At 46.1% G+C, this 25,746-nt stretch overlaps 1 protein-coding gene across 8 annotated transcripts in view; it reads right to left on the bottom strand.

Moving 5' to 3' along the window:
- Positions 1–25,746, bottom strand: part of SIPA1L1 (signal induced proliferation associated 1 like 1) — a 371,151-nt gene that overhangs the window by 20,094 nt on the left and 325,311 nt on the right. For all 8 annotated transcript variants that reach the window (XM_087856075.1, XM_045807903.2, XM_045807913.2 and 5 more), the window contains 5 exons: positions 24,184–24,308; positions 21,328–21,446; positions 18,098–18,540; positions 4,329–4,571; positions 3,229–3,394 (listed from right to left, as the gene is read on the bottom strand). In XM_087856075.1, the coding sequence (XP_087712201.1) occupies positions 3,229–3,394; positions 4,329–4,571; positions 18,098–18,540; positions 21,328–21,446; positions 24,184–24,308 (1,096 nt within the window). The remainder of the gene's footprint in view (positions 1–3,228; positions 3,395–4,328; positions 4,572–18,097; positions 18,541–21,327; positions 21,447–24,183; positions 24,309–25,746) is intronic.

Raw genomic sequence — 25,746 nt, 5'->3', positions numbered from 1 at the left:
GGGATGGTTATACAGAGAGGAGGCTTTCCACCAATTCTGGTTTCAGCCTCTTTGGGAAATATTAACATACTGATTCAAGGTGCTGAACTGCTACCTTGAAGAGCTCCTTGGAGCGGCATGCTTTGTTCAAAGTTATAACGTCTTGCACTAAAGAGAGGCAGGGTAGGAGATGGAAGGAAGCAATCTGCCTTGATGTTTTCCGCCCATTAAAAAGTCGTGTCGTCCCAACACGCGGGGGTGGCCCCTCACCCCAACTCTCTTCCCCTCCAGTCTTAAAGGTGTGTGTGTGCACACCGATCTGGCCCCGAGCGTGCCCTGGGCCTGCCTTGCACGGTGCTCGCCGGGCTGTCTGGTGCTGCCAGCCCTGGGAAAGAACCGCCACGGAGTCAGCGCTGACTCGCGAGGGATCTGAGGGCCCGTCAGGCCAGGGGGGTTTGCAGACTGCTCCAGGGGACCCTACCGGTTCCTCACAGCGTCACTGTGTGGGGAGAAGAGACGTTCAGGTGGGACCAGGCGCCCATGACGCCCACCCCTCCATCAGAGAAACTCCGCTTTCCCACTTCTACATATCGGACTTCTGTGTATAGTTTTATTTTAAAAAGGGGGGGTCTCTTGAACTTCAAAATCCTCTGGGCACCACTGATCTATTTCAAAGCTGAGGAACAAGGCCTAGAGGAGTAACATCTTGGTCCGGCTCGGTCTCCTGTTCTCTCTCTCTTTCCAGTCCTCCTGGTTTCAGTGGGAGGTTCACCCGCACCTGCAGGAAGCAAGCGCCACGTCTTCCCGAACACCCGAGCTGCACGGAGCCTTTGGTCTATGCCTGAGTTCCGGCTGCAAAGTGGGACTACAGGTTTGCGCTGCGTTTGTTCACTGGCCGCAGCCTCGGGGACCATAAGGTGACCCCATCTCCGCCTGCCCGTGAGGTTTCCTAGAGTGTGAGCGCTCTGCCATCTTCCTTGAGGCAGGAGCTCCGTGGCAGCGGCTTCGGCCCCGCAGCCGCCTACCTCCGAGCCGCAGCCTGCCACATCCTGCGGCAGACGTCTCACTCGGCTGGCAAATCAGCCTGGGAGTGACCCTGGCATCTGGTATTAACCATCACCCACAGGAAGCACTTGCTATCTGAGAAAGCCAGTGCGTCCGAGTGGGTTCCAAGCATCACGGCCCAAAGCTGGCCACTGCTGGGACCCTGACGCCTGATGCAGTGGCTCGGGGCCTTGAGCCAGGCGTGGCCTGGAAGACTTCTCAAGGGCATGCTGGCCTTCCTGACACAGCAGAGCCATGGGCATTCCGACGGAGAATCTCAGAAGACACACAGAGATACTTAGCTAAAGTCATCTGAAACCAAACCGAACAGGACGACACTGGAGGGGAAACAACCATTACTTCCAGCCCTTCCCAGTAACAGAGTAGCCAGTGGAGGGCTTTCTCTGCAGAGGGTCTCACGGTAATGCTGTCATGACATAAAGAAAGTGCACCCCTGTTTCAATAAGGAATGTTAAAATAATTCATTTTGCAAATAAAAGCCCAGAACAGGAGTAAGGGCGAAACAGACATTTGCTTTCAATTATTTCCACTGCATGAGTAAATCAAAAGAATGAAAGCTCTGAGTTTGCCCCTTTCCAAAAATGTTAAATTGAGAATTGGACGAAAGATTCCTTTCAGGGCAGGTTTTATTTTCCTCTAATCTCAAAGGAAAAATCTGAAAAAATTTTTATTTTGAAACTGGTACTTAAACATTTTAATACACCTCTTTGGGTTCTGACGGATAAAGAAGTTTCAAGCACTATCTTTTCCGAGGTTGCTAAGGAAACCGTTTGTACCCTGCGGGATGAGTCAGAACTGTTAAGTGCTGGCTTATAAAACAGAAATTACAGAAATCAAGAATGGCAAGTCTTTAAAATGATTTATGATGTTTATGTTAATAAATCTTTTTTCTCAGCACAATGCCAGAATGGCCTTTAGAGTACATTTAATTTCTGTAAATGCTGATTTTTCAGTTTAGGGGGGTACACCTGACCTATCTTGAGGAAGGCACGCACCCCTCCCCCCGAGTGGTGATGAGAAGCCTGAATGGGAATGGACAAGGCCACACAGCCCATCCCGCTGGGCATGCCCCCTGCACTCTGATCCCAGTTTGAGGACGGCAAGTGGTTAGGGAAATACTTTAGCTTACCTTTTCAATCAATTGTCAGAGTTCTTCTTAAATTACACTCTCTAGTCACTCCGAACAGACTACCAGCTATTCAACTAAGGACCCGGACAACAGAACACGTCCACGTTTGCTGTGCTGACCTTCCTGGGGGTGGATTCCCTCCTTCTGGGGCTGCACAACACACCGCACAGAGAAATGCCTCATGCTCAGAGTGTAATACCTTTGGGCCCCACTCAATAAACGCCAGCTCCGAGCCCTGGGAGGGCAAGATCGCACACTTCCGAGGACAAGAAAGCAGAGCGCCTCAAATAGGCTTCAGGGGTCCTCTGAGCTGAGGCAGGCCACAAACCCTTCTATGTGGTCGTGCAGAGGTCTGGCCACTGACACACAAACACAAACCCTGAGCACGCACTCGGGACCTGATGGGGAGGGAGGCTGGATTTAGAGAAGACATTTCTAGTCTGGAATTCTTCGAGGGAAGCAGAGAGAAGGTTTTGAGAAGTAAAGAGAGTCTAGACCTAGTTTGCTGGGCTGAAGAGATGGCTTTTGGAGGGTCACGGGGTGAAGAGAGTGGGTGTGCACAGGCTGCTTCTCTGAGTGACCGAGCAGCATGTGACGCTCCGGCAGTAGGCCTGCCTGGCCGGGGGTGGAGGTGGGGCACGCAGGGCAGGACGTGAACTGGGAGCTACTTGTGGGGGGAGGGACCCTCTGGACAGAAGGCAGTAAAGCATTTACAGAAAACTTTCTGTCTGACGAGGGAGCCACAGGTGCTCTGCAAAGTTCTCAGAAGCACGGTCATCTGAGCTCATGTCTGTGAAAGAGCGTGGTTGTGCACGGGGAGTGGGGTACGCTAAAGAAGATAAGGAAGGGTGGTGGGGCCAGGTAGATACAAAGCCGGACTAAGAGGTGTGGCAGCGGGAAGAGAACGTGGGGAGAACATTGTGAGCTAATTTTAGGGCAGAGCGGGTGAGCGCAGGAGCCAGGAGCCGACACCTCCTGGCAGGTCCCACTGCAGCGAGCAGCCCCGGCCCGTCTGGCCTCCCTAACGGCCATGCGCCCCCAGCTCTGTCCTGTACCTTAAAGTTCTTCTGGGATTCGGGAGTTGGGCTTTCCAGGTCGATGAGTTTCTTGAGGTCCTCCTCGATGGTGGACTTGGAGGCTGGCTTGGGGGACGCCCGGAGGTCCCTGGTGGAGGCGCGCAGCCTGGTGTGGGCGATCTCGTTGCCGTCACTCTGATGGCGCCTGGAAAGGAAGGGAAGAGATGGCAGAAGCCAAGCAGACAAGGGGGACCTAAGGCCACGACAGACCCTGAGGCTGTAAGTCAGGGGGGACATATGAAAGGAGAGCAAAGGACAATCTGCTCAGATAAATGCTTGTGAAAAAAACCACACACACAACCAACTGGAAGTACGAAATAAAAATCTGATGGATAAATTGCTTCTCTACAGCGAACTATCAGTTTCACTAAGCCAAAATCAGCAAGGCTTAGTAATAGACCACAGGCTAGGAATCCCCAATGTAATTTTTTTTTTTTAAGATTTTATTTATTTATTTGACAGAGAGACAGCCAGCGAGAGAGGGAACACAGCAGGGGAGTGGGAGAGGAAGAAGCAGGCTCCCAGTGGAGCAGGGAGCCCGATGCGGGGCTCGATCCCAGGACCCTGGGATCACGTCCTGAGCCGAAGGCAGACGCTTAACGACTGAGCCACCCAGGCGCCCCCCCCCCCCAATGTAACTTTTGTACAAACACAAACAGTGTAACTGAATGAATCATTTAGAGGTTTTTCCCTGTACTACTCTGTCAAAAAGTTCTTCATATTCAGGGTAGTCCCTTTCTGATGCTCCCTCTGGTGGCTTCTGAGTTCAAAATCCCATGGGAAGCCTGGGACTAATATCATGAAAGGGGACTGAGGGTCAATTACTCTGAAGTCTGTTCTTCAGACACACTCCCTCCTACGAGATCTAAGATCCTCCAGGCAAGGTTCTGCCACACAACTTATTTAAGGAATAAAGCAGAGAAATAATTTGAGACAAGTTTTACTTAGGAGGAAAAAAAAAAAATCTCCCTACCAAACCCCAGCCGGCCTCCTCTGTGGTAGGAAAGTGCCTCAACCTTTTCTGTTCTCTGCCATGTTAAAAGCAAACCACCCGGCAAGACAAGCAAAAGAATTCTTACTTTCTTGTGTCCATAAATCCCACGGAGTTTATGGTTCCTTCGGGTTTCTTCCACCCAATCAGGTACTTGCTGGTCGCGCCCTGGCGAGGGTAGAAGGTCCTGGGGCCGGACGAAGAGGAGGAGGAGGAGGAGGAGGGGAAGGAAGGTGCGAGCTGCGAGGTGGCAGGATGGAGCTCTTCTTTCGGGGAGCTTCTGGCACTGGTGAAGACCACTGGGCTGGCAGAGTGTCGGGAGCTCATGGTACTGAGGAGAAGCGGGAGAGAGACAAAAGGACCCCAGTGTGACGTGTGCACCCCAGGGTCTACACGGCAGCAATCAAAGTGTCGTCCAGGACAGGGTTATGGCCAGGTTAAAGAATAATGACTGCTTCATAAAATATTAATGGGACTGGCTGGCTAGGCTTTCTTGTTTTCTCACTATAATTTAAATGCCTCCTGTAAAAATGAAACACGGTCACTGGGGCTTAGTCTGCACTTTAAGTGAAGAGGTGAAAACAGCTGAGACCTCAGGGATGCTTTGAAACGTGCTGGCACGCCGGAGTTTGCTATGGGGGGTCTAGAAGAGGCAAGGAGCAGGAGAACTGGCAATAAAAGGTCTGGCTGTCTCCATGGCTGTCTGCCTTGCCTTCCTCAGAACTAGCGATGCTCCCCAGGTCCAAGCTGGATCAGCACACAGTTCTCCAAACACCCACATCTGAGGCCGGTGGGGCTCACTGGTGTCTCCTTCCCCATGGCATCTGGCATTAAGATGGACTCTCCTGAAGAGCTGTTCAATGGAATGAAAACGGGCCACTATGCTACACCATATAAAAAATCAACTCAAAATGGATTAAAGACTTGAATGTAAGACCTGAAATCATAAAACTCGTAGAGGAAATCACAGGGGATAAGCTCCTTGACATTTATCTTGGCAATAATATTTCTGGATTTGACACCAAAAGCAAAGGCAACAAAAGCAAAAATAAGTGGGGACTATGTCAAATTAAAAGGCTGTACAGCAAAGGAAACCCTCAATAAAATGAAAATGCGACCTAGTGAAGGAGAAAATAGTCGCAAATCATACATCTGATAAGGGCACAATATCCAGAATATAGAAGAACTCATATAACTCAATAGAAAAAAAATCTGATTAAAAAATGGGCAGTCTGAATAAACATCTTTCCAAAGAAGACATACAGATGGCTAACAGGTACATGGCAAAGATGCCCAACCTCACTAATTGTGTGGGAATAGCAATTCTAAACCACAATGAAATACCACTCACACCTGTTCGAATGGCTGTTATCACTACATCGAAAACTAATGAAGTGCACTGTATGGTAATTAACATATTAAAAAAAGTTTTTTAATTTAAAAAAATTTAAAAAACTGTAATTATTATGTCACTCAAAACCAAATATTTATTGAGACCTTCACTTCTAATAAACCTCCATTTAACAACAACAAAAGAATGGCTGTTATCAAAAAGATAAGAAATAACAGGGGTTAACAAGGATGTGGAGAAAAGGAACCCCTTGTGCACTGTTGGTGGGAATGTAGTTTGGTGCAGCCACTATGCAAAACAGTATGAAGGTTCATCAAAAAATTAAAAACATAACTACTATATGATCTAGAAACTCCACTTCTGTGTATTTATACAGAGAAAGTGAAAGTACTAACTTGAAAGTATCTACACTCCCATGTTCACTGCAGCATTATTTACAATAGCCAAGCTATGGAAACAACCTAAGTGCCCACTGATAGATGAATGGACTAAAAAAAGTGGTATACATACACAGTGAAATATTATACAGCCCTAAAAAAGAAGGAAATTCTGCCATTTGCAACTGTATAAATGTGTCTTGAGGACATTATGCTAATTGAAATAAGTCAGACAAATACTATATAATCTCACTTATATGAGCCATCTGAAAAAAAAACCAAGCTCTCAGATACAGAGAACAGATTGGTGTAGCTACAAGTGGGGGGTGCAGGGTGGGCGGGGGCGGGAAGAGGGTCAAAAGGTACAAACGTCCTCATGTAAGAGGAGTCCTGGGGATGTGACGCACAGCACGCTGACTAAATATAAAAATACAAAGCTGTTCGTCATCGATATAATTTGGACTTTGCTTCAAGATTACAAAACTAAAGTCTACAGGACTCAAGGAGAAGGCTACGCATTACACATGAAAACTCAAGACTTTTAAAACTGGGGCTGAGAGTTCAGGTGGTCTACGACGCTGGAGGCCCTTTGACGGCAGAATGTCCACACGTCCCTCTCCTGGATCTCACAGGACCTGAGTCCACACCACGGGAGCCCTGCTGAGTTCTCCAGTTTCGGCTGAGACCAGAGACGTGGGCTCTTCCCCCAGGGGACTTTGTCACTGAAGGTTTAGTGACCAGGACGTGGTCTCTCAGCCTTTGCCAGCAGCACATCATCTGTCAGAAACCAATGGTCCTGATCTGAGCAAAGTATGGACTTGACTTAACAATGACGCATTAGCTACGATGAATATACCACAGACAACGGGTGGGGGGTACACGGGAACTCTCTGCACCGTCTTTGTAACTTTTCTGCCAACCAGAAACTATTCTCTAATAAAAACACTTCTTATTAAAAAAAAGAAGCGAATGAACAAAACAAAAATCAAAGACCACCCGAATCTTAGTGGTGCTGAGAGAACACGCACAGATGACAGTCAGTCCTGAGCCCCCACCCGCAGCCTTCCCTAAAAATCCGTTCCAGCTGGCTTGCATATTTATGTAGGTCTAAAGATTCTGGACCGTACCATGAAGAACATCTTTATGATAGAGGCAAAGGGTTCTTTAATAGAATTATAAAAGGAAGGATTGAACCCCACTGAAAGTAAGAACTTCTATTCCTCCAAAGACACAAAGAATATATGTCAAACATATACCCAACAATGGGCTCCTGTCCAGAATACAGAACTCCTAAAAATCAACCAGACAGACCACCATACAGACAAAATGAGCAAAGGTCTGGAAAGGAATTTCACAAACAAGGATATCTAAAAGACTAATAAACATTCACGCCTAACATCATCAGTTATCAGGAAAATGCAAATTGAAGCCAAAAGAAGAACCAGTACACACCCACCAGAATGGCTAAAATTAAAAAGACTTATAACATCAAGTGCTAGAAAAGATGTGAAGCGACCAGAACGCTCATACGCTACCGATGCGAAGGTTACTTGTCACGATCTGGTTCGCGTTCTCTGCTAAAGCTGAATGTACGCGTATCGTAGGACACGGCAACCCCACTCCTAGGTATGTGCTCCCCGGACACACACACGTGTACCCATGGACACGTACAAGAATCTGTGGTAGTCCCACACTGGAGACACTCCGAATGTCCACGGCAGAATGGATACAAGAGCTACTGTGTGTTCTCTCAGTGTAACTATAACACAGCAATGAAAATAACCCTGCGACCTGCTACCCATGGTGAGTCTCGCCAACACGATGCTGACTGAAGACACCAGACACAGGATAAAACCTGTGGTACGATTCCATTTATGTCAAGCCAAGAATAGGCAAAACACGTGTGTGAATGGAGGATTCAAGATTGTGTTTACCTTGGGGAGGAGGTGGGAGTGACCGGGGAAGACAAGTGCGGGGGGTGTGTCTGGACGTTGGCTATGTTCCAGTTCTGGATTGGGGTGGTGGTTACACAGGTATGTGCACTTTGTGAAAATCCACGCTGATGCACTGTATGACCGGAACCTCTCTCTTTAAGTGTGTTACACTTCAGTGAGAACACACCCACAAAAATAAATCAAAAGCAGATAACCTGAAAGGAGGAGGCGCTATCAGTCCATGAGAGCCACGGACTGGAACAGGGCATGGAACAGAGGTGATCTGCGAAGTTCTCCACACTAAGTGGGCCTTACTGCCGCAGATCAAACAGAAACATCTTCGCTTCTGTAACTAAGGAGGGGGTACCAGGCTCAAACCTCAGAAAAAGTATGATAAAAAAAAATGACCAGCCACATTCTAACCGCTCTAACAGTTTTTTGTTTGTTTTTGCCAGAGACTTTTGTAGCTAGACAGGAAGAGAAAGGAAAACAATTCCTCACAAGACCTCAGAGGGCAGCACAAATTTAAAAGCCATGTAATCTCATTTAATTTTTACCTCTTGATAACAAATACCCCATTTGTTTACTTTTCAAATGAAGAAAAGGAATGCAGAACTCTTCCATGAATGCCATATGTTAAATCAATAAGAACAAAATAACAGTTGGTCTCTGTTATGAAAAACAGACTAAAAGTGGGAAGATGAACCAGAAGGAAAAGGAAGCAGGAAGGACATAAAGACAGAGGCAGACAGGCTCGGCCGGAGTGGCACCAGGGACCAGAGACAGGGCAACATCCAGGAACTTGGGGGGCATCGACAGCAGCTTCCTAAGTGGTAAGAGTGGACGTAGCCTCTGCGGCCATTGGCCACAGTGTGACAGGCCTGCGGCTGTTTATTGCTTACTTAGGGACAGGAGCTTATCTCTGGTTTGCAGACTTTCCCCACCTGACTATACCTACCTCATACACACAACACAGATGTGGGGGTGTCTGCAGCCTCTTCGGTGGTTATGGTCTGAGGCAGATTCCCACGAAGGGCAAAACAGTAAATCAGGGTCTAACGTGCACACCTTCGTCTTGGGTAATCACGTGCTTGCTTTACCTGCCTTGATTAGTACCCACCAGCGAATGCAGGTGTTTTTGAATTACCGGAACCGATGCATATTAAAGCATGTGTTATGTTAAAGGACAGACTGCAGGGCCCCACCCCCGAGATTCTGATTGGGTAGGTAGGCGGACACATGGGAATGTGTACTCTGACTTGTTCCTAGCCGATGCCATGGTCCTTAACTCATGACCTGAAAACCACCGTACCAGATGTGCATTTGAAATGCCCACCGTTTCCATTTCTGAGCAACGGGCATCTTGATATGACAGCATGGGCACTCAGAACCCTGGGGCTTTCAAAGACTAAACGTTTGGTCAAAATAGAAATAATTAGCCATGAGAATAAAACGTAAATTGCATAGTCCATTAATTTATAAATCATTTCTCCATGTTTTACAAAATAGCCATGCTGGTTTCAGCCATACTGTCTGGCCTGCGTGGAAAGGGAAGTTATAGAAAAGGCTTGGAAACATCGGAGAGAGAGCAATATCGACATGAGATGGTTTTGGGAGCGCTTTGCTTCCTGTATGAATTTAATTAGTACCATTTCCCTGGGAGGCATTCAGTACGTTTCTGCTCTAGACTATGAACTCTTTGCAGGCAGAAATTTGTGTATCTGACAATGCCAGAGTTCCGCGGACACCCAATAAAACAGTCGTTGGACGAAGGGTTTCTCTCTAGCACGTACGGAGCACGCTATTTAACTTGTTTACCTTACTGATAGCCTGTCTCCCCCACTTGAATGTGAACCCCACAAGGGCTGATCTTTTTCTCCTTCACTGCTATATTTCTCCATGCCTACCACAGTGGCTGGCCATTGTAGGCATTCAATATCTGATGAAAGAAACTGTCACATAAATTAGCTATTCATTTTAAATGTAAGAGAGGGTTATGTGTGAAGACAGTGCGTTTTACTCAGGCTGTATTTAAAACTGGGTGTTGCTTTATTTTTATTGCAAGAAATAATTAAATCTACAGATTCTGCCTCTGTTTGTAAGTGTTTTCTTAAAAGGATAATTGCTTAAGTAAGACCATAGACCCCAGTTATTGGTTTTATCTGTGAACACGATGGCTGGCACAAGCTCCCAGGTGTGAAACAACAGCACACTCATATTCACTAATGGTTATGATCAAGACAGCCCTACTTAACGACTGATTAGATCTGGGAACAAAGGTAAAAGCAAAAACAAATGAATAAGTCGTTGACAGTTCTTCCTTCTTTAACGTACACGACTCGGAGCACGAAGCGAGGTGAGCATCAGCACACCTGGCCTCTAATTCCAAGTACGTGCATGAGGATATCAAAACACATTCTTGGGCTCCAGTCCCGGAGGTTTTAAATTGACAGAGCTGGGGTGGTCCCTGGGTTATGTATTCTCGCAGAATCTCCCCCAAGTGTGCACACCGACTGAGAACTGCTCGAGTCAGTTGAATTATTCATACTGTTATGACTTCATCAAAATCCCACTTCTTATTGTCGAGATCAAGCAGGTGAAGCCACAGGGCACCTGGGTGGCTCAGTCGGTTAAGTGGTTAAGTGTCTGCCTTTGGCTCAGGTCATGATCCCGGGGTCCTGGGATCGAGCCCTGCACTGGGCTCCCTGTTGAATGGGGAGTCTACTTCTCCCTCTCCCCCCTGCTCCTGCTCTCCTTCTCTCTCTCTCTCAAATAAATAAAAATCTAATAAAAAAAAAAAAGGTGAAAAGGTGAAGCCACTGGAGTGGTGTTTCCCAGCCATGGACTGTAGCCACCTGCAGGGACTGACATAAATGAAGATTCCTTGGCTTACGTCAGATCTTCGAGAGCCCTAGGAATCCTGGAGATTTCATGTGAATTCAATACACGGCAATTCGGTTGTACCCCGGGCAAATCAGCTCTCTCCATGGGAGTTGTGCAAGAAGGTAATGAGCAAGTAATACAAACGGAAAGAGAACAGCAATCGGTACGTTAGGACACGGCAAATACAAGACCCGCGACTTTTCTCATTGTGTCAGAGGTGACTTTAACTCCGAGTACACCCAGACTGAGCCATCTGGTCAGAGGGCGCCCGGACTCCCCATGAGGGGCCACCAGCTTTACTTGTTATACAAGCCACAGGGCGTTTCCCCTTTCCTAAAAACGGCCCACGCTTTGATTTGTTCGCTCCTTCCAGGACATGAACCTTGAAAAGGAAGAGATCTCCGCGCACACACTACCTCCCACAAAAAGAAACGAGGCCGCAGGGTAACTGGACATGTGGGGCAGCGTGTCCGGACTTCTCGTCTCAGCCCAGTGAGACCGTGAACCCGGTGCACCGCGACCTGGTTCTCCGACATCCCAGCTGTGGTAAAACGCTAGGAGAGGATGGATGACCAATCTGCCAGTCACGGCAGCTACCGCGTCACCAAGGAGGGGCTCCATCTGCTTGTCGACCTTGCAAAAGGTCGAAGCACGGAGCCGGACTGTCAGGAGACAGAGGCCCAAGTGCCAGAGCTCTGAGGGCCTGGGGAGCCTTCCTGTGCTGCTGCACTGTCACCGAGACCACCGCCTCCCGCGGGACACGTCTGCCACACTCTCCGTGCTGCTGAAGGAAACACTCGGAGTCGTCTGCCATCCTGGCGTGACACAGAGCGACAGATCTGAGACAGGCTGGGTCTGCTAAGGATGATATTTTCAGGAGGGGGAGACCAGCAATTAGTCACCTGTCTAATGGCTATGACAAAATCTGCACGAAGGCTGTGAATGCTGGCCTAGCACCAAGGGGAGGGGATCGGGTTTCCTGTGATTACTTGTACAAATAACAAATAAGCCAGCCTCTGGGTGACAGATAATGTGGGGGACATGATTAAGGAGGACTTCTGCCCCCACTGTGTGCAACACTAGCCAATTCGGCCAATACTGGGCTCCAGAGTTTAGGAGGGCTTCAGGAGACACGAATTCTAAAGGACCGTGGAAAAATGAAATGGGAATGATGAAGCTGGCGGAGGGGATGTCCCAGGAACTGTGGTAAAGAAAACTGTCCGTCTAGAACATGGGCTATTTCTATGGCGCGCACCGGGTGCTGTGTGTAAGGGATGAATTACCGATTTCTACTCCTGAAGCCGACACTGCCCTGTACGTTAACTAACTAGACTGTAACTTAAAAACAAATAACGTGAGGTGTTTAGTAAGTCCAAGGGCGCACTAACATAGAAAGCGTAGGGAAATGGGTGGCCAGGGATACACAGTAGGAGGGGCTTCAGGGGTCATGGTGGACGGCGAGCTAATGAGTCTGCGATGCAGAGCTATTTAGGAGGGAGCTAACAAGAGAACCACGAATATTAACATTTTTTTTAAAGCACCGCTGAGAAGAATGTCACGTTCAGGTCTGGCATCTAAAAAAGACAAAGAAAACAAAGTAGGAAACTTAAGCAGCAAAAATGTAATTGTAGAATGAGACGCATAAAGGACAATTATAGGACCTGTGGGAGATACGGGTTTGTTGAAGGAAAAGGAGCGAGATAAACCTCATTAAGGCGGGTGATGGGAGAACTTGAAAAAGGAAATGCCAAAACCTTTCGTCTCAAAGGAACATTGACAGTTTGCAATACACTGGATAACCTTTTCTTATTCTCACCAACATATAAAAACAACCATTTTGTAAGCAGGCCGGGTGTTATTTGATCACAGATTAGGGACACGCGTGGTGAAATGCCCCGACTGGCCCTAGGGCTGGTCCGTGGGAGGACTGGCCTCGCACACCTCGATCTCAGCACGCAAATGTACTTTCCTTCTATTTCTCTCTCGACTTGCCTGGAGGTGGAGGAGGGCGGTATAAATATATATATATATTTTGTTGCAAATGGCTTCTTGTTGGTATCCGTAAATTTTATAATCTTAGCCTTCAAAAATCTCCTTAATGTGTAGAAGAAACTCAGCTCAAAAAAACCATTTATTCTCTCTTAATTGTGCATGTAAGCTGCAGCGGGAGGAACTGCAGATAGGTAGACACGGGATGAAGTTTTGAAGAGGGAGACGACATGATAAGCACCGGAATTGCTCAGAGAGGATGTGGACTCTCTCTTTTTGGGATTATCTCCCCTCTCCCTGCTTTTGAGGCAGGTGGACAGGTTCTCATCCTGGTAGGATGGTTTCAATAGGACAAGGGATAAACTCTGTTCCTTCGGAGTTCCTTTTGGCCTTATGATTTAACGGCATTTGGAGAATTTAGGCTTTCCCTATTGACTGGATGAATGAATTAGCTGCATCACAGAACAGAGCAGTGAGAACTTCCGGGCGGCGAGTGCCACATCAAGCAATCGGACATCTGTGGCTTGACAGAGGTCTCATTTTGTCAGTGCTCACTTGAAATTTCAACCACAGCGGTTCTGTTTCTCAGTCTCTGAGGTTAGCGGAACATCACTGTATTTTGGATAAAATCATCACCCACTCCCATGAACTGAAAGAAATGGGGCACACACACGAGATCACCCGGAATTCTGCCATATCAAAGCAAAATACAGTATAATCCTGAATGTCTACGTGTGTCAGACCACAAAGAAGAAATGACCAGTGAAAATGACCCACGGACATAAGACGAGCAGAGCCAACAACACGTTGAAGAGAAGTTCTGGGTTTATCATTTTAGAGGCTGCATGTTCAAATTCTGAATTAGCCCATAAAACTTAGAAAAAGAATATTCTCACCTTAATAAAAAAGCGTAGAGGAGAGGCAACTAATGGTAAGCAATTAAAAAGAGTTCCAGGCAGGAGAGATGTGAGAAGGAAATGTTGTTATAGAGACAGCAGAATCATTTCTAAACAAAGAAGGCATAGTTTTCACATAGCAGGACGCCGGAGAGGGCAAAGGACAAACTGTAAGCGCAGCAGCTCTAACGCGCACAGCGGCGCGCAGCCCGGCGCTCGGGAGCCCACGGCCGTCTTAATGCTCAATGTAAACTCAACCCGAGAAGCCCTCCTTTACCTCTACTCTCAAGAAACACACAGCTTTTCTGGCATGAAAAGTGAACTTATTAAGCCAACCAGCAAGGGCACATTCATGAACGTGAACGGTACTGATGACCGTGGGCAGGCATTTCTCTTGGACTTTAATCAGCCCTTTTAGTGAATGTCAGACACTGACTAACTTACATCCAGATACTGACGGATACTTGCAGACAAGCTATTAAAAAGTCCTCCCCGGTTGTATTTTGCAGATGAAACAAATCTTACATAGAGAGGACTTTACTAAATGTTCACGCTGTACCGGTACTTTCGTAGACTCTCATACATATACCTGTACCTAAAACCACTAGAGCTCTGTGCAAATACGGACACTTCTATACACTAAGCTTTGAACTACAGTAGTCGGAGCGGAGGATTTATGTGATTTTTGAAATGGATTATTGGTGGGGGCCCTGAGGAGTCATCAGGCAAAAAGTGGGAACTTGAAGGAACAAGTTACTCCTATTTGATGACCAGGACGTCCTGAGCACCTGTCCACTCTGCTCACGGTGGCACGCGATATGCAGAGGTGCTGAGGATGAACAGTGGGCGAGAAATCCTCCGGTACCGATGTCATCACATGGGGGGGTACCCCTCGGCTGCCGAGCTCTGGGCGCTGATGGCACCAGGAGGGAGCAGCAGAACGGCTGGCAAATGAGGGCAAATGAAGGTGGGCTGTGGAAGCCTGGACCCCCGAACAGGTCAGGTCAGGACGTCAGAGAAGAAATGTGTATTTGCAACCATGAGGTGGGGTTTTCAGCTTTATAACGTGTGCTCCTAAATCTAGTTCTGACGTCAGCAATGCCACTGGCTATGCAGGACGAGAGCACCATATGTTAACAAAGGGGGTCTTTGGTCACCACACAAACCAGCACTGCCTACTGCCCAGGCCAGAACTCTAAGAAAAAGAAGAGCCCAGTTGGTGAGAATCTGTTATTTATTTATTTATTTACTTATTTATTTATTTACTTACTTACTTACTTACTTACTTTTACTTACTTACTTACTTACTTACTGAAGCAGGCTCTGTGCTGGGCATGGAGTGCACGACCCTGAGATCAAGACCCGAGCTGAGACCAACAGTCGGGTGCTTAATCGACTGAGTCACCCCTGGCAAGAGGGTTTTAAGACTGGAATGGTCTTTGTCTCTCCTGTGGTCACCATAAACCTTTTTTTTTTTGGGGGGGGGGAGTGGTTTAAGACCTGAAAGTGAAATAGGCGTTGCAAAAAAAATAAATACACATCTCTCCCTAAATTTTCAAACTTCATAGAAAATACATATATATTCTAGGGAGCGACACATCAGGGCCATTAATAGACTTTTTAATTGTAGAAAGTTATCAGTGTGTATGGCTTCTCTAATGATATGCGAATAGAACCACCCTGTGTAATTACCAACTTACATTAATGCAGTTCTCCTGGGGTGCCACAAAAAACCTGCACAATCATCAACAGGGAGACTCGAGGACAGAGGGGTAGGAACACAGCCCAGCCAGAAATACGCAGTGGAACTTAATCACTGTAATTTAGATTTTGTCACCAAGTCCCAGGTACGAGCTCTTTTACGCACTGTCAAGAGATCTCCACATTAATTGCTATTCCTGTCTTCCGAGGACACAAACACTCTAATTTGCAGTGATTTGAGTTTCTCCAGCACTGTGCATTTGGTGGCTAAGACCCTCTTTCCTCCAGAGAAGGAAGTCTGTTAAAGCTCTGATTATCCAGCTCACCCTGCCAAGATCAACAGACTACAGTCACAAAGCACCCTGCTTACCAGAGTCTAGAAACGAATGTGACTCAGCTATCAGCGGGTGGAAGCCCTGCCACCCTCCCTGAAAGGCCACATTCTTCTCTTCTCCACTAAGTTTGACTTTCAACAGAAGAGTTATTTCCAAATGACGATTTAAATGATTTCTGCATGGTCAGTTTGAAGCAGAAAATTCAGATAATCCTCTGAGGCCTTCAGCCAGCCCCAGTCAGCATGGTCAGATAATGCAAGCCCAGGTGCCTACTTTTTTTTTTCATGGGGGGAGCTTTGTACCCCTGGGATTTGTTAGATGGCACAGCTGACATCTTGTGCTTTGGCTCCAGAGGCCCAGCCCTTTTCAACCTTACTCCATGGGGGATGCTATTCCAGACAAGACCTCCCTAACTCGACTTTCTTCTGCCATCAAATTAGACCAGGCATATATATCCCCAAACGGGATATCATTTTTTTAAGATTTTATTTGAGAGAGTAAGAGAGAGAGTGAGTGAGCATGCATGCACAAGCCAGGAAAGAGGCAGAGGGAGAGGAAGAAGCAGCCCCCCCGGTGAGCAGGGGAGCTTGATGGGGGCTCGAGCCCAGGACCCTGAGATCATGACCTGAGCCAAAGGCAAACTTAACTGACTGAGCCACCCAGGCGGCCCTGGAATATCATTCTTAAAACGATAGCCTCCTTTCAAAATAACTGAACACCAAGAAGATAGGAGTCGAGCTAAACCTAGAAACCACACAGAAACTATTTGGAACTGAAAAACAGAGTCAGGGCAAAGGATCAGCCGATGAGATGGTGGGGCATGCCCCAAACAGCAAGTGACTGCTGTAATTCTTTGTCATGTGACTCTAGGTTTATGTCACATTATGGTATTTGATGGTCTGTTCTACTTCCCCAAAAATGTCCTTAACCTATCTAAATCAAACATTCTATCATCTGAGTTGGGGAAAGGTAACTGGACGCCTGGTCCTCAAGAATACCGAAGAGGACTTTCCCAGTCGCCCTTTTGCTTGGGAGTCATACGGTCTCTAGATGGGCAACGTGGTCGTGGTGAACAGAAGTAAAACTTGTGAATGCTTCACACGCCGACCCGGTGTTTCCAGACGGGAAGCTCCAGAATCTTGTCAGTAGCGATACAGACACAGGAGAGAACCGAGTATGTAAGCGATCACGTTAAATCCAAATTACACAGAGGACATCCTCCGTCATTAAGATTACCTGGGGTTTACTGACAGATTATGTGCCTAGATTCCCATCAGAAAAGTAAAACTAAATTCAGTGTGTCTGCTACTTTTCTTTAGGGCATAATAAAGGAGGCCCAGAAGATAGCAAGGTTAGGTGCCGTCATGCAAACTGATCGATGACTGACGACAATAAAAGGATCCTGGCTTTGACACAAGGCAAGTTAACCCTTCTGTGACTCATTTTTCTCATTTATAAACTAGGGAGAATTATATTACCTACTTCAGATAGTGACTGCTGAGATGAAGTGAATTAAAATATATAACACCTCGAACAATACCTAGGACCTAAGTATTCAATCAAGTGTTCATCATTATTACTATCTTTAGTACATTCCCACGTTACTACTGAAATAAAACATCTTTTCCAGAAAAAAAAAAAAAAGGGTAAAAGGAGAAACCACCACAGACATCAACAGGCCCAAAAAGATAGTGGTGGAATATTTCCTCCCTAAAAAGGAAGAAGCCTGTCATACTTTGGATTTTTGGCTCAAATCCAAAAGAGGAAATGAAAAATGGTATTTATTTTGCCTAGCAGAGAGATCGCCAAGGATACAGGAGAATGTGTTCTTTCCTATTCAGAAAGGTAGATGGGATGTCTAATTTTAGCTACACTTGTCTACTGGACACCCCCCCTCCCCAAATCAAGACATCACTGTCAGGAGGCAATTCCTGAAAAAGAATTACCACGCAAACACTGGCTAAGTGACGTTCTCCGACAGAGAGGCAGTGTGGAGGATGCGTTTGGCGTCGTAAATAATGCCACGTTAATCTTAGGAAAGACCCCTCTCTTTTAAAGATATGCTCAAGATTTTCTTTCCGTGTTTTCAAAAGAAACTGTTTCGTTCTCTATCGCTACCTGAAAGCCAGAAATCTAAAATTCTTCTCTGATTCTGGTACGTAAGAAAGCTTTTATAAAATCAAACACAACTTCATGAAGACTCATCATGTAAACTTTGCTGTCTGCAGTTTAAAATGACGCGTTCGGGTTGCAGGAATCAAGTATTCGGTGGCAGACACCAGGCGGTCCCCGTGGGAAAACCCCGTCTCGGTTCCCTGGTGAGCGCGGGACGTGGGCTGGGGCTGGCCGCCCACCTCAGGGCCGGGCTGGGGGGCCGCGGGGGGCAGTTACCTTGTGTGGGAAGCAGCGTCATTTATACTGAAAGTGCTGTTCTCCCTCGTCAGGGGGTTCGAGCCGGCCTGGCTCTTGCCGTGGATATCCAGGCTCAGGGAGGATTCTGTCTTCCGGTCCAGGCCGAGGCTCTCTGGCTCTAAAGTCCGATCTGCCATGGAGATCACTTCGCTGGAACTGTGCCACAAGGGTGCCACTTTCTCCTTGCCGGGCCCCGAGCGAGGGGACGACGTGGCGGCCCCCAGGGAGGCCGTGCTGCCGTGGCTGGGGCCGTAGGAGGTGGTGTCGATGCCGCTGTCGGCAGACGTGCCCTGCAGATAGTTGTAGCTGTTGAGCTCGGATTCGGTGCGGTCCCCGTCGTACCACTTCTCGTCACTGTGGGCGCTCGACGCGTTGCTGGAGAGGGTATTGCTGCTGGAGTGGCTCGAGTAGTGGCTATCAGACTGCAAGGGAAGCAAGATGACTTGAACGCTAGAAACGCTAGGGAGAAGGGCTCCCTGGCACGTGTCTGGTTATGGAGTTCTCACAGCACCAAAATTTCAATGATAAACTGAAGACAGGAGGTGCCTGGAAAAACCCATTAGGAGAGGTCATGGCAAAGAGCGCTAGAGACAGGTTTATTTTTCAGAATCCATTTTTCATTCACTTAGACTAAAATATCAATAGTATTGAGATCACTTTAATCAGAAAGTGTGCTGGATTCCAAAAGTCCTACCACTTGGAGTCAACATAAGGCAGAATATAAGACTTATTCCTAAGGAGATCTCCTTTTCCTTCCCCAACTGGCAGCTCTTTAGAAGACAGCTTTCCAAGGAGGGCTCAGAGGTAAAATTTATTAGAGGTGCCAAGTCAATTCAATAGGGGGAAATTACGGTGCTAGGACAACCGGATTTCTGCATGCAAAAGAAAAGAATGAAGCTGGATCCTTACCACACAGGAAAATAAACTCAAAAAGATCAAAGAGCTAAATGTGTGAGCTAAAACGATCAGACTTTTAGAAGAAAACCTAAGTATATATCTTCATGACCTATTTATGCAATGGTTTCTTGGATATGACACCAAGAGCACAAAAAAAAAAAAAAAAGAAAAAAAGAAACTGGATTTCATCAAAACTAAAAACTTTTGTGCTTCAAGAAACCCAGTCAAAAAACAGGCAAAAGATTTGAATAGACACTTCTCCAAAGATGGTATCAAATGGCCAACACACACATAAAAAGATGCTCAGTATCTTCAGTCCCCAGAGAAGTGCAAAACAGCACCACAATGAGGCAACACTTCACACACTGGGATGGTTCTAAGCAAAACGGCAGCCCGTAATGATGGCTGGCACTGCTGGTGGCACAGCTGCTGTGGGAAAACAATTACAGTTCCATTCTTAGCATCTACTCGAGAAATGAAAAACCTAAATGAATATTTACAGCAGCATTATTCAGAATAGCCAAAACGTAGAAACAACCCAAATGTCCATCACCTGATGAATGTATTTTAAAAATGTGGTATATCCATTCAATGGGATATTATTCAGTCACAGAAAGAAATGAGGTACTAACACCTGCTGTAACACAGAGGAGCCTTAAAAATGTTATGCTGAGTGAAAGAAGCCAGACACAGAAGGCCACATCTTATACGATTCCATTCATATGAAATGTCCAGAACAGGCACACCCACAGAGATAGAAAGTGGATGAGTGGTGGTCAAGGGCTTGGAGGGAATGGGAAGAGCCAGCGTGACTGTCTAAGGATACAGGATTTCTGCAGTTAGATTGTGGGGATGGTCACACAACTCTGTGAATATACTAAAACCCACTAAGTTATATACTTCAAATGGTACCAAATACTATGATACGCGAATTATCTCAATTAAAATGTGTACAGAACCCTTTCCACAGAGTGGCTTGCTTGGTTGCTTAGAACATTCTATAGTTTATCAAAGAAATAAGATTTCAAAAGATATCTGAATAAAATAATATTTTAAATTAGATGGGAGACAGGAAGTCCAGATACCTGGTAGAGATCGAATGAAAAGAGGAGAGAAGGAACTACGTGTGTGTGTGTGTGTGTGTGTGTGTGTGTGTGTGTGTGTGCGCGCGCGCTGCTTGAGGAAGGGACATGCTCTTCATCGGCTGGGGGAAGGAGCAGGAGGAGGACATAAAAATTTCACTTCAAAGTGAAAGATTTCTTTTTAAACAAGAACCAATCAACCTGTTACTTTACTGATTCCGTTTTTTGTGACACCACCATTTACGTTACAAGGCCTTCGTTTATTTTTCGAGTTTGCAGGGCGGAACTTCCTTAGCTCTGGACCTGTGCTGTGGGATTTGCCAGCCCCTTGCCACGTATGGCTACTGGGAGCACTTCAAATGTGGTTCGTTTAAACTGAGATGTGCTGAGAGCGTAAACTACGTAACAGATACCATAGGAACGTAACAGGAACCACATTTATAATTTTAAACTTTATAGCAGCCACATTTAAAAAAGTAAAAAGAAACAGGTGAGGTTAATTTTAAGAATATATTTAATCTAACCCAATCTATTCAAAATATTATTTTACCGTGTCATCAATATAAAGGTGTTAATGAAGGAAGGGAAATTGACAGATCGGGTAATTTCTCACTTACAAGTAGAACGAGGACGACATCACATTTCTTCGGTAAGTCTCACCACACAGCCCAGTGCAGGGTGCTTGCCCACGCACAGGCGTGCGCTCTGTTCCGTCAGCTTCATATTCATTTTACTAGAGAACAGCTTACATGGGCAAAACCTCTGATTCTTAATTCTACCCGTAAGTGATCAGGAATTATGTAGAAGTATGGTAAAACAAAAATGTGTGTAGCTACGCAAGACAGGAAGGGTAGTCATCAGGAGGCGGTCTGTCCCCTTGACTGATGCTTCAACCATATCCCGTGCTTGCCACTGTGTAAGCAACAGAAATCCATTTTAGCACATTTCTGTTCCCAACATTTTAGGACTGCTTGTGATCACATCATATGGCCTTCCATCTCCATCTGTGGGGGTGGCAGGTGCATACCAAGGAGGAATCTGAGTTTATCTCAAAGCAACCTTAGGGCCCCTGGCAACAGAAATTCCAGGGCCCGAGCAGCCAATGCCCACCTCCCGCCAGGATGCCTTTTTTGACCATGTGGAAGAAACAGCAAAGCACACCTGTGCCCTTTTCACATTGCATGGAGTGTACGTTGCTAGGAATCTTATCATTTTTGACAGTTAACTTACATGCCCTTGTTTGTTTGGAGACAAGTGGACCACCGGATCCTGCCGCATTAATCTCCCACTGGGGCTCTCTCGGAAAGCGGGCAGTACCTTTGATACTGCTGGGAGATGGCACGTCGGCTCTGGAATACAGCACAGGACATTATGGGGCAGGCGCTCAATGGGTACGAGCACATGTTGACAAATGAAGACGGCTTGCCATTGCATCTCTCAGGTCACTGACCAGCAAACTCGGAATTTCAGCAATAAGCTTGTTGAGAGTTTACACAAGAGACAGCATGTCAGAAACTAAGTGGCTGATGGGTAAAGCTTGCAGCTGGTGACAGTGTGTCACGTCATACACAGTAGCAGAGCCAAGTACCACCAAACCAAAGGCCATGAACAACGCGGCAAAGTTAGGAATCAACTTTTGGTTTTGGGGGGAAAGTTGAGAATATATGGATTCGACTTATGAAATTCATTCATTGCCAAGTGTGGCTAACCTAGCTCGGTCTACATTACCTAGACAGGCACGGATGCAATCACGTGTTACTTACCAGGACACTTTGGAAATATTTTACCTGTATATTCATGCTGCTCGAGGACAAAAGAATTGAAATCCTGAGGTCCTCTATAACTGTAAGCTAAGCACAACAGAAAAGACACACAGCAACTAGTTTACTTAAGACAATTGCTTCCTTTCGGACTCCAAGCCGGCATTCAAGGTGGGGTTCCAAAGATAAAAGGCAAGCGGTTTCGCTTAACACACCGAGAGCTAACGGCAACGGTTCCGGGCTTCTGCAACCATTCCTAAACGTACAGGACTGGGCAACATCATCCTCTTTCACTCTGACTCTCCACCATCTCCAAAAGCAGAGGCAGAAAAATGAAATCCGCTGAGATGGGTGAGCCAATTAAGCTCACAGCCTCATCTCCACTGGGGCACAGTGTGTCACCCACGATGTACAGACAGGTGGGTCTGGCTAACAGATAAAAATCGCCTCGGGCATTTTCGCTCAGTGACCTGAAAGTCATTAGAGAACTGTTCTTACAAATGGCGTGTCTGAGGCACTCAATGGATATACAGTGTACTGAGTAATGAGCACGAACAATTATTTTTCTTGATTTCTCCCTAGCATTCCTTATACCATCAAGCCCCAGATTTCCATCTGATGTGTCAGTTAGAGAAAGCGAGGCTATTCCTCTGGAATGGCAGAATTTAAAACATTAGGAAAAAAAAATTATTTTAACATTTTATTTGAAGCCTTCGATTTTGGATGGAGAAAGGCCACCAGTTGGTGAAAAGGCTTCTCTGGCAGGTTCCGGGGTATCTTACTTTAAAAAAAAAAAAAAAAAAAGGCATATCTAAAAGGATGAACAAATACGTTAAACAGACTCACTGATATTAATTTCAGAGTCTCATCTATTAAGAGCGGGATGCCACCAAATCAGAGTAGGTGCAAAGTAAAAAAGACTGGAGGGAGGTTTATGTGAAAGAATGAATATGGGTCTAGGGCGAACCTTATAATGACCCTTTCTAGTCCCAAGGTACCTTTGTGACTTCACATGAGTGGAAGTGTGGCTCTGAACACTGCACAAAGACCTTGCTGGCAGCTCTGCTCGAAGCCCACACTAGGAGCCAAAAAAAGCTGCTAGAGTCATGCTGAAGAAGGGATCCTTTTCACATGTGTCATTACCATCTCAACAGTATCAAAACATATGGGATTAAAAACATTCTGTCAAGAGCAGAACAGCAGATCGGAAAATGCTCAGGTTTTCTGTGTTGGGGGCGGGTGCCATGAGACTGGGTAATGACAGATGGCTCCGGTAACAAGGCACATCTCACTGAAGGTACTGGAACGAAGCAGATCTTCCGAACCTGAGAATTCCATTTCTCTTCCTCATTTCCTGTCTTAGCTAAACACGTCTCCACTCCTTCCTATGCTCGTGGTTATTAGTACATTTATAGGGGAATAGTCACTAAAACCGAGCAAAACAACGTATTTGCAAAAAAGAAAAAGAAGATGGGTCTTTGCCTTAAAAGTTTACCTTTTTCAGCCCTGAAGTTTCCTTCTTTTTACCCCACACTGGTGGTACTACTACTAGAGATAGGATAAAGGGGAGAAAAACCCCACCCCACAGTCCAGATTCACGTCCCTGGTCACGACAGTGTTGACACTAAATCCCTGATGCTACTGTTTTGAGACTTAGTCTTGTTTCATGGCAAAATTTTATGGTATCAACTAGTGTTACGGTGTCACGTGGAACAACTCCACGTAGAGAAAGGGCCATGCCAGAAATCAAATGAAGGCTCACCGCTGCGAATCCTTCCCATCCAGCTGTTTTAGACTAAGACATGGCCTCGGCTGATAGCTTAATAGCAGAGCGGGGGTGGGGTGGGGCAGCACAGGAGGGAGGAGAGAGAGCCTAACCACGCTACAGATGTGACCCAACAGCAACTGCATCTCCTTCCCACGTCGTACAGTTTATTCTGTTTTTTTACACTTGACATTAAGGATACCAATGCATCTCTCAGGGCACTCAGAGTAGGCAACAACGAGCAAACGAACAAGGGCTGGGGGAGATACTCAGGACACGTGTGGTTTGGCAGTGTGGCATTTCAATCTCGGCGATGAGAATAATTCCTGTGCCCTTTCAATTTTTAAACTGGGGGAGGGGGTCACTTAGAATTCTTTGACTTTTCTCTCAGGTCTTATTTGCTGCCCTCACTCATCCATCATCCAGCTGAGACTTAACTCCTACACACGTATTAACCAAGGCTGTATTCTATCACAGAACGCTTTCATGACGTCGTCAAGAGGTGGCCAGTGTCACGTTGGTATAAAAGCAACTTGCTGCTCGTAGGAATTAGTTACTTACCCATTTGGTCAGCAATGCTATCCTCACTTCTTTGCCAGCTGGGCGTGGATTTCCCGCTGCCGCCGAGATCTGACTGGGTGTTCTGCCTGTCGATGGAGGCTGGCGATCTGCGGCTTACTCCAAACCTACGGCGAATCCCCCCAAAGGCAAAGATGACATCAGGGACGGCACCCAGAAGGGGAAGACAGGCCCAGGGTGATGAAACAAACGCTAACGCAGGCACTACTAGTCTTGCCTACATGCAGAAACTCGCCCGCTCATGCGTGTGCTCGGGTGCCGAAACTGTGTGTGTCGCGGTCAACACACATCACTCTGTTCGAGAAAGGGATGTGTGCTCAGTACATACACTGTAAACAAGGGCCAGAGACATTAGCCCTGCGCTAACCCAAGAAACATAGAATAAGAAAACCCAAATTTTCTAGCACACGTGTAGTCAAGCTCAGATTCTCATTCACGGGCAAAGGAAAGATTTCACTATCCTCACGTTCCATGTCTGTCTTCAGACTGGACCAGATCAGGGGTTTCTCCTAACGCAGTGATCTGCTAAATCCCTAAGTCACTCATTCTTCGAGCCAATATTTCCTGAATGTGCGCTCTAAGGTCTGAAAGACAAAGATGCTATCATTTACATTACAGAGTGACCGCTTTCAAGATGTCTAAATTTTAAATTGCCTTTGGGAAGGGCAATCTGGAAGTACGTTAGCTGGCATACATGAAGGCAAATGTCTATTTCTGGAAAGAATAGTTAGCTATTTAATGAGCTGGTTTTATTTTACCCTGGGTAGAATAATAATACGTGCCTAATTAAAGCATATGCCTTGATGAGCAATGTCGGCAGGTAAATAGAACGAGCCCAGGAAAAAGGGCCGGAGTGTAAAATTCAAAGACTCATATGGACATTTATACATTGGTGTGTGGTTACTAATGAGCTTATGAGTAATCAATACGATGCAAGATCAACAGAGCCTGACTGATTGATGCTTATGACAGGTGCCTTACTTGCTACAGGCTGATAAATGCACTGGGAGAACCAGCAAGTGGGGCACTAGAAAGAACAGGAGACGAGGAGGAAGAAGGCCTGGAGCCAAGTTCCAGCCCCCAACCCAGTCACTCGAATTTTGTCTCCATTTCTTTATTTGTAAAATGGAAAATTCCATTTTATGGATCGGGGAAGAAAAATCCATACAAATGCATTTGCAAAGCAAAGAAGGCTGTAACTTTAACCTCCTACTCTAACATCTCCCTAAATTACTTCTGCCCAATGACAATTGTTTACAAATTCAATCACAAGCCTCCCTAAACAAAGTTACCTCCATCATGATAAACAAGAACCTTGATATATGAAAATTTCAGTGAAAGGTGCTCTTTAAAAAACAAAAGGGTGGTTTCTACAGACTGGGTGTGGATTTCAGTTCTGCCTTTCTTATAAGTTGATCCAAACATCTGGAAGAAAATGACTAAAACTGTCTGCATCTTTGTATATGTTTATTACTTGATGCAATGATGCTTATTTCCATTAATAATAACAAAAACTGGTGGTGGGGGCAAGTCACTAATTATGAT

Source organism: Ursus americanus, chromosome 26, assembly GCF_024610735.1.
Source record: "Ursus americanus isolate L20-20 chromosome 26, mUrsAme1.1.p, whole genome shotgun sequence".
In the NCBI taxonomy this organism is placed as follows: Eukaryota; Metazoa; Chordata; class Mammalia; order Carnivora; family Ursidae; genus Ursus; species Ursus americanus.
This window is presented reverse-complemented; position numbering and strand designations above follow the sequence as displayed.